General features: G+C 39.9%; 1 protein-coding gene across 1 annotated transcript; it reads left to right on the top strand.

The window, feature by feature from the left end:
* Positions 1 to 1,154: 1,154 nt before the first annotated feature.
* slc6a11a (solute carrier family 6 member 11a) lies at positions 1,155 to 7,922 on the top strand. Its single transcript, XM_037251652.1, has 14 exons — positions 1,155 to 1,409; positions 2,307 to 2,441; positions 2,516 to 2,656; positions 2,761 to 2,842; positions 3,189 to 3,321; positions 4,802 to 4,936; positions 5,016 to 5,119; positions 5,626 to 5,750; positions 5,829 to 5,941; positions 6,009 to 6,146; positions 6,781 to 6,883; positions 7,253 to 7,353; positions 7,434 to 7,604; positions 7,681 to 7,922. Exons 1-14 carry the CDS (start codon positions 1,235 to 1,237, stop codon positions 7,786 to 7,788), a joined length of 1,764 nt encoding a protein of 587 aa, XP_037107547.1. The 5' UTR covers positions 1,155 to 1,234; the 3' UTR covers positions 7,789 to 7,922.
* Positions 7,923 to 9,546: the final 1,624 nt, after the last annotated feature.

Genomic DNA, 9,546 nt, shown 5'->3' with positions numbered 1-9,546 from the left:
AAATGAAAGAAAAAGTCAACATGTAGTTTTAATGCGAAGCAGCAATCTCCCTCCAAATATTCATCCTGTCACGCCTCATCGGACTAAAGGTGAGTACACAAATTTTCAGTACTACAATACAGTTTTTCACATCTGACAAAAAACATTATCTCAAACTCTCCCAACTTCTTTAAAGCTCGTCGTCCAAGTTATCAAAGGGTGAGTATCTTTTCTTTTTGTGTTATTCATTCTTAACATCCTTGAATACTTGTGTGACGGTTAAGAATGTTGAAATGTTACCTTGCCTAAACAGTTAATAAAGGTTTTATGTTGGCAACAGCTTGACCCTATTTGTCTGCCTGATCACACTTATCCAAACAATCGAGACCCGAATGAACCGTAGCACCTGTATTTAAAATAATACAACAATATCTGGGACACACCACAGATGTTTTTCTTTTTTTCCTTCAATATAGGCCTGTCTATCACAAAGACAGATGGAAGTCATTTAAATGGCATGTTATGAGAATAAGGTGTGTCAAAGAGTGTGAATGGCTCTGCCTGGCCTGGATTCAGGATTTTCAGGTGCAGATATTGTGTGCTATTTCCCTTGAGAAATATTCCGCACGTCATGTTCTATGGCACTTGCAGTGATAGTTATAAAGTTACACAAATTCCACTGCTTTCTCCACATGTTCTCATGAGTGCTTGTAGCCTGAAAAATGCTGGGTTTAAAAAAAACATTTTTTAAGCTCATGTTTGAAATATTAATATTTTCTATTCATTTAACCTGTTGGTCTCACTGCATCCATCCCACTTGCAAACATTGACATTTAATATTAACTTTTAATGATTGTGCGAAGAGAGATGCAAAGGGAATCGGATTAAAAAAAAAAGAAGCAAGCAATGACAAATTTTGCAAAGGAAAGTGGAGAAAGCATATTCTCAGAGTTAAGTCATGTAATCAATTGACTATAACAAAAATTAAGGATATATATTTTTGCAATAAATATGCTTTGTATTAGCTTTAATTGATATCGTCCCTTTGGTTCCTTGACACACGCGCGCGCACACACATGCTTGTCTTGCATTTCGAGTCCTGTATTGTTTTTGTTTCACCTTTCTAGGGGTCCCCCTTGCGGCCAAACCGCTATGCATCCATTACATAGCTCCGTTATGAGACAGTTCCCCATCCAGTCCAACCTCGAACCAAGAGATTGCTTCTCCCCCACGACCCGAGTACTCAGCAAGCGGCATGGCAGACTCGCTCGGAAGGATTTGCTACGTTTCTCCTAAGACATCCCCACAAAGACTCAAAGAGCGTGGCAAGTGGGCGACCAAAAGCGAGTTCATCCTGTCAGTGGCTGGTGCAATTATCGGACTTGGAAATGTTTGGAGGTTTCCTTATTTATGCTACAAGAACGGCGGTGGTAAGAGTTATTATTTGTTTTTAATCCAGGATAGAAGTATAACACCTTTTTAAAAAAAAAAAAAAAACGCATCTCTACTGCTTGCATGAAAACTGTTTTTAAACTTTAAAATGTGTTTCTGCATTTTATTTACTTGTGATGTAAGGAGCGCGCGCGCACTTTTTTCTTAATGAGCAAAGTTTATCACCCTCACAAATAAAATGGCTTTTTTTTTTTTTTTTTTTTCTCAGCCGACCATTAGTAAAAGTAAACTACAGCCTCTGCCAAGTCCCTGGGAGCCATCCCCTGCAATGCTAATCTTTCTGTGTGCCCTCTGCTACACATTAGAGGAAAATTGCTTTGACAGCTTGTAAAAGACTAAGAAAATAACGTTGCACGTGTCCAAGTCACATTCTTGGCTGAACACCACCATTTTCTTTATGTCTTACTAAAAGCTGGAAATTTTGTATCCTTCTAATCATTCGAATTTTGTTGTGTTTTTACGCACACAAAACTTTGCCCATCAAAACTGAACTGATTTCAACCTTTTTGTTTGTTTGTTTGTTTGTTTGTTTGTTTTGGCAGCCCATTCAGTTTACGTCCAAAAGAGGAGCATCGTTATGTTAATGTCTTTTCTTTGACTGGGCAGAGCACGCACGTGAACAAAAAACAAAACAAAAAGAGCAGGCATAAGGAAGTGATGTTAGTGGCATTATGCAGGTGGACTTTGTGTAACTGCTCCCTCGACGTCATCCCAAATTTTCATGACATAAGTTGCACAACTAGTTAAGTAAGTATCAGGCAAGGTTCCTCACGAAAAAGCAATGTATCCTAAGGCAGCTCAATGAAAGGCTGTCCCGATTAGTAACCATTACAATCCTGTCTCGTCCCGCTGACCCTTTGTACCTTCGCTTGCAGGAGCATTCTTCATTCCATATATCCTCTTCCTTGGGGCTTGCGGTGTCCCTCTTTTTGTTCTGGAGACAGCTCTCGGCCAGTACACTAGCCAAGGGGGAATCATGTGCTGGAGGAAGATCTGCCCCTTATTTGAAGGCAAAGCCCCTTTTTTCTTCTCAAAAGAACAAGCAGGATAAAGAAATTGTTTTAACGTGAGTTGTTATTTTCAGGCATTGGATACGCCAGTCAACTCATCCTTTTCTATGGCTGCATAAGCTACATGGTCATTTTAGCCTGGGCGTTTCTCTACCTCTTCTCATCTTTCTCCAGAGAGATGCCATGGGCAACGTGTGATAACACATGGAACACAAGTACTAAAATTACACGCAGCATCAAATATCGGCATTGTTTTATTTTGTTGTCGTGCTGCTAAAAATCAAATGTCTGTGTCTAACGTGTAGCTTTAATATTTTAGACTCCTGCGTTGTATTGACCAACTATTCTTCCAACTGGACTTCCAACGTGAATATATCATCATCTGTTGTAGAGTTTTGGCGGTAAGTCATTTTTTTAGGGTTCAATACTTTTTAAAGTTATATAGAAGTGCAGGGCAGGCACATTTGGAAGACTAAAATAGTGGAGTCCTGGGTGCTTCATGGAAATCCATATTGCAACTTCAAATTGCTGTTTTAAAAGAATTATTGGAGCAATTAACAGATATTGAACAGACATAAGAGAAGTTACACTGGCGCAGCTAGGGTTTTTTCTTTGGGGGGGGGCAATGGGGTGGATAAGAATATCTCGGGAAGTCCGTAGAATATGGCTATCCACCGTAGTAGGTTTTATTTATTTATTTAGTTTATTTTAGTTTTTTTATTTATTCAAGAACTGATTTGCTTACAGACGACGCGTGCTAAACATCTCCCCCGGCATTGAAGTTTTGGGAAAGATCCAATGGGAGCTTTCTTTGTGCCTTCTTCTTGCTTGGCTCATCTGCTACTTTTGCGTCTGGAAGGGGGTGCGATCCACTGGGAAGGTAAGAAAGACGCAATGCTACAAATATTGAAGATGAACATTCTGTCCTGCTCAGCCTCCAAAGTTGGCCACAATCTCCTCTGACTTCCAATTAGTTCCAAATCCAAACCAAATGTTCCTCTTAGAAAATATGTAACACCTCTCCAAAATAATCAAATTTTCCCTTTTTCTCAGGGCCAGCTTGCATTTAGCTACTTGCATCTGCAGGTCAACGGCTGGTTTTTCATAGCTGACCTCAATAAAATTAAGGTTTAGTTGTGCAATTGTGGTTATTTGGTGGGGGGAAAAAAGCTTTTAATATTAATGAGTTCAAAGGAGAGAGAAAAAATCTGTGAAATGAACAAGACTTCAGTAGGCCCCCATAAAATGATGCAGCTGGTCGGATGCGGTCCTCGAACCTTGGGTTTGACACCTGGGAGTCCTTTTCCACTCTGTCTTGGGAACTTCACAATATATATGGCCAGTGACGGGAAGTAAGGATGCTGGCCACAGGTGGTGGATGAATTACCGTCCACGTGTCACATGGCCCCGCCAATTCCAAAATTGCCCCCTGTTGCTGAATGTGCCTCTTCACTCTGGCCGCTCTTCTCTGGAGCCCCAAAGTACTCCTTAATAGCTTGGGCATAAAATCCATTGTATAGCTGTTTGCCAAATAATACTCAAACAAAAATTCAATTCCTCTTCCTCGGATGCATTGCACATAATTTATGCGCACGGCTGGATATATTTTCTTTGATGTCGAAAGTTGTTGACGTGATTTTCATTTGCAGCAGTGAGATGTTTGAGGGTCATCCCTGCATGACTTCTTTCACCCGCCCATCTTTTATTATTGTGCATTCGGAAAGAATAACATGAGAAGTGGCTTCATTTTCCAAACAGCACCAGTATCCTAAAGGAGGCATAAGCAAAAAAAAAAAAAAAAAGACCCAGAATGGCATTATCTAATCTACTCGTACAAAGTGTACAGTGTTATTTACGGGTATCCATTTTTTTTTGCGCTCCCTTTCACAACGACCCTTGTGACTCGGGGATTCTTTCATGTTTATCGGGGCTATTTCGTCAGGGCAGAGTTGCACCCCGCTGGGGCAAGGCTCTCACGAAACTTGAAACGCAGTTCCAAACCAGATGAACTCAACGTCGTCTATTTGACGTGCAATTTCTTCACCTCCAGAAAGCTACACTTTGTGCGCCAAAGGGATTGTTGAATGGAGTCTGTTTTAGATAAAGTATCTGTGCTTCGAGGACAGTTTGTTCTTCCTAATGCTTGTCGAAACAGCAACGGCAGACACCGGCGCTGCCCGTTCACTGTCTGAGCCGAGCTGTATCAACATCAGTGGGGACATACAGCCAGGCGTAATCTGAAAATAGGCTCTGTCGCCATCCTGTTTGTCCTTGACACTTTGTGTCGTGGTAAAACAGGTATCGGCTATCACCGATTGCTGTTTTTATTTTTTTTTAATGCTTTTTATTCGTCGATTTAGGCCACCTACTTCACAGCAACCTTCCCTTTCGTCATGTTAGTGGTTTTGTTCGTCAGAGGAATGAGCCTTCCAGGTGCCCTGCTTGGCATCAAGTACTACCTGTACCCCAATCCGTCACGGCTCGCCGATCCACAGGTAGTAAATAGATATTGACGCTCAGCAAAAAATGAGTGTGAGGTCATTTTGTTTCTAAATGCTGTTTGTCATGTGATAGGTATGGATGGATGCTGGAACTCAGATTTTCTATTCCTACGCCATATGCTTGGGATGTCTGACCACACTTGGGAGCTACAACAAGTATAACAACAATTGCTACAGGTGAGCAATTTTTATTTTACATGAGGCCATTTTACGATACGAAGCGCAAAAGCTATCACGTAACAAAATGTTCAGGAAAATTATTATCTTCGAGTTGTCTGATTTTGGAACGAAATTAAATAAAAGACTGTGTGGTGATTTTATTTTTTTCAAAATTACCTTCCTAATTTTATAAAAACATTTAAATTAACTTAGAACACCATAAATGCAAAAATCGTAGCCTTAACCCAAAACTGTAATTTTTAAAACTAATTTTAGTCATTTCATAAAAAAAAAATGCAGATGTCTGCTTTTGCATTTGAACTCTTAACTTATTTTCTTTTGTGAACTTTTAATTATCATTTTCAATCCTGTTATACAAATTGTTTTGTCCAGCACAGTAATTGATCAAATATGGTTTCAAACTTGATTAGTACAATGCATTATTTGTCTGTGATTAAAATTGCTCTTTTATAGTTCACTGGCCATAAAACCGCTGCTCATTGATATTTTCTGGCACTTTCCAGGGACTCCTTCTTTCTCTGTTTGCTGAACAGTGGAACCAGCTTCATTGGTGGATTTGCTATTTTCTCAGTTCTGGGCTACATGTCCCAAAAACAGGGTGTGGACATCGCTTTGGTAGCAGATTCAGGTATGACCTCACCAGTCATGCATGCCAAAATGCAAAAGTGGCAGAGCCTCTACTTACACTTTGGGCTGGTTTATGCAGGCCCAGGACTTGTTTTCATCGTATACCCACAAGCAATCAGCCTCCTGCCATGGCCTCAAGTCTGGTCTGTGTGTTTTTTCACAATGATCATTCTGCTGGGAATCGATGGTCAGGTCAGTTGAAACCTCGGATGGGATGTTTCTGGAGTTAGCTGACCGCTTGTCTTTTTTTTTTCCTTAGTTTGCTGGACTCGAAAGCATCATGACCTCTATAACGGATATGTACCCTGACCAGATCCAAAAAGGATATCGCAGAGAGCTCCTTTTATTGCTAATCTCTGTTTTTTGCTATCTCTTTGGCAACTTATTGGTGTCACAGGTAAGAAGTCAGGGTAATGAGGCTATCTTTTTTTTTTATGTGGGAAACTGATGTTATTGAGGTGCAAAAAGTTATTCCCATCAATTATTTCGACCCTTCAATCGTACAAATTATTCACTAATTATCTGTCTGTCCCGATATTTTATCATATTTTAAATGATCCTTCCCCCATTAAAATGAATGGAAAAGCCTTAATCATTCAAAATGTTTGTATCATGTTTTTAACAAGTTGATACAAAACATAGAGTAACAATTTTTTTTAATAGAATGAAAAGAATTCAATTGTTTTTGGAACATCTCCAAATTTTGCTGAACAACAACTCACATCCCTAAAACTTGAAAGTCGCGCGACTCGTAACTCATGACATTGCCTAATCCCACCAATGGGATATCGTTTTGTTTTTGGCTTCAAATTGCTGCCAGGCCTCATGGACCTTTGCTGAGTTTGTTTCAACATGCAGGGTTTGCCCTAGCCTAATATTGATTTCATAATGCGATGCCGTCCCATTTCAAAATGTGACCGGGCTGGCACAAAATTGAATACCAGCACGATGACGTTTGGTACATAAATGAATGAAACATAATTTCCAACCTTCTGTTTGGGTTTATGAGAAACTGTCTCTTTCCGTTGTAGGCCGGCTCCTACATTCTGCAGATTTTTGATCACTACGTCTGCAGTGGTCCCACCCTTCTTTTGATGGCCATCCTCCAGTCAGTGGTTATCGGATGGATTTATGGCAAGACATTATTAACACTAAATAGTTATGCACTTGCTTCAAAACACAATTATCATTCATCATGTAGTGTTAATAATCTAAGTATGATTTAATTCTACATTTATCTGAGTGTAAGCGACCATCATGTTATTTAATTTGATGCAGACGACAGACACGCTGTCTGATAAAAATAACCACAGGCTCTGGTATGCTATTTCAACCATGTAGAGCTACTATATTTAAAATAGAGCATATCTTTTGGATCACATATTATGGGCTCTATTTCGGAAGACTAAGCAGGTCTATTTATTTGCGCAGACGGTCTCGCGCGAAATTAAAATCACTTAACGAATAGTAATCACTCTCATCAAAATGCGTTTGTCTTTTTAGGTGCTGAACGCTTCAGCGACAACATTGAGGATATGATCGGATACAAACCTCTGACATTGATTAAGTACTGCTGGCTCTACGTCACACCTATGATATGCAGTGTAAGTGCAGCGAAGCAAAACATCACGCCTCACTTATGTATATGCGTTGATCTCATAAGACATTTTGTCTTCTTTTACAGGGAACACTTGTGTTCTTGATGCTGAGATACACACCTCTCAGGTACAACAACACGTATGTGTATCCTCGTTGGGCCTATTGGATCGGCTGGTTCCTTGCTTTGTCGTCACTCTCTCTGATTCCTTCTGCCATGATCTGCAAATTGGCCAAAGGAAAGGGCACTTTTTGGCAGGTTGGTGCTTCAGTGAGCCGCCGTCGCTTTATGTTGTTGCTCCTTGACAAAATGTCACACCCTTGTGTGCCCGTAGCGTCTGAAGACAAGCACCCAATGTGCAGACGATCTCCCAGTGATGGCGAAGGATATGGCGACTCTTCGCATTGCGCTAAACGTTCACGATGATGGCAAAAAACAGTAATATTCGATAAAATAGCCTCCGTTGAATGGCATTCTCGATACATATATACTGTACGTACAGTATATACGTATATTAGATCAGGTTGTTTACTAAAATTAGGTCAGCTATTCTATGCAGTATATGGGTACACAAAAAACCTACCGTAATTTTCGGACTATAAGTCGCGGTTTTTTTTTCATAGTTTGGGTGGGGGGGCGACTTATACTCAGGAGCGATTTATATACATATATATGGTTTTTTTTCACTTTTTTGGGCATTTTATGGCTGGTGCGACTTATACTCCGGTGCGACTTATAGTCCGAAAATTACGGTAAGTTAGAAAACGTTTTTAAAATTTTTACAAATCAGTCTATTGAAAGTGTTTTTATTACGCTACAGCATAGGAGTGAACCTCCGCTTATTTGTGGTTTGGCATTCATAGATTTTTTTAGGGGGGGTAAACCGGGAAAAACTCTTCTACCTGGTTTTGTGTTCATAGCCATGTCTAAAATCAAAATATTGTTTTCGTGCCATCTTTCACGAAAACCATTTAATCACGTTAAAGTCAACCCCAAGGTTTGACAATTTGGAAAGGGACCAAAATTGGAAAAAAAAGACATGGGTTTCTGATGTCTCAAAAAAGGTAAACAGCCGGCACGCGTACTGCGCACCAATTAAATATATTTGACTAGACCTCAGTTCAGACAACACCAAAGGTTCAACTGTTAATTTAGTGCTTAACTTCTTTTTACAATTGTGTGACAGTTAATCTTACATAGATGAGATTTGTGAGGTTTCTACTACATCCATCTCATTCCTTATTAAAGGTAAGAGATTGTTTTGTGTCTTAATCGTAATGTTTTCCCTACTACTGTATGTTTGCACACTATTAGGACATCTTTGATTAGTAGGACAAAACCAGGCCCAGAGTGGCTAATCTGGAACACTGTGAAATTCCCACTGGGCCGTGCTATTAGAGCCGCTCTTCCAGACAGTTTTGAAGCAAAGTGCCTTAGTGCCATGATTTGTCCTACTTGTCCTACTAGTATGCCATAGTCGTCATACTAGTATGTGGAAAAAGGTTGCTAGCAGACACAGTCGTACTACTAGTGCAGGGATTTTCAACTGGTTTTGTCCAAGGGACCACCATTATAACCAAAAAGCAATTCGTGGACCACTGCTTTGGCGGAATATTATTTTAATTTGCACTTAAGTAGGATAGACCTATACAGGCTATTTGCATCGCTGTCAATTTTGGAAATCTCATCTACATTTGACATAATTTGGATGGGTAAACTATTCACAAAATTAGCTGGAAAATAAATCGAGTCTAAATACGAAATCCATTTTATTTTTGAAAATGTTACAATTATTTTCCATTTCCAATTTCACGGACCACATCCAATATCGCCACAGACCACGAGAGGGCCGTGGGCCACCCGTTGATAATCACTGTACTAGTGCACTGAATTGTCCTACAATAAGGACAATTCAGTGTACTAGTTTGCATCATGGGGTGGATATGCTCAAACCTGTTGAAAGAGAGCCGTTTGAGCATTAATAGCCACTAAGGTTCCACAATTCGGAAAGGGGCCAAAATTCTGGGGGAAAATGGGCTTCTAATAACAAAACAAAAAAAGTAGAACTGCAGATATGCATGTTACGCATATCACTCGGTCTCAGTTCAGACTGCACCAAAGGATTAACTCTGTTTTGCATGAGTGCTTAGCTTCACTTTATTTACTACCATGTTTCAGTTACAAAAAAGACTTAGGAGGA

The sequence above is a fragment of the Syngnathus acus genome, chromosome 5, assembly GCF_901709675.1.
Source record: "Syngnathus acus chromosome 5, fSynAcu1.2, whole genome shotgun sequence".
Classification (NCBI taxonomy): Eukaryota; Metazoa; Chordata; class Actinopteri; order Syngnathiformes; family Syngnathidae; genus Syngnathus; species Syngnathus acus.
The sequence above is the reverse complement of the archived record's forward strand: the minus strand, read 5'-3'. Positions and strand labels throughout refer to the sequence as shown.

What these genes read in the sequence shown, in the direction of transcription:
- slc6a11a (XM_037251652.1), top strand. Translation starts at nt 1,235, where the DNA reads ATGGCAGACTCGCTCGGAAGGATTTGCTACGTTTCTCCTAAGACATCC. An exon ending in ATGCTACAAGAACGGCGGTG is followed by an intron (nt 1,410 to 2,306) that starts GTAAGAGTTATT and finishes CTTCGCTTGCAG; the next exon opens with GAGCATTCTTCATTCCATAT. An exon ending in GGGTGCGATCCACTGGGAAG is followed by an intron (nt 3,322 to 4,801) that starts GTAAGAAAGACG and finishes TCGTCGATTTAG; the next exon opens with GCCACCTACTTCACAGCAAC.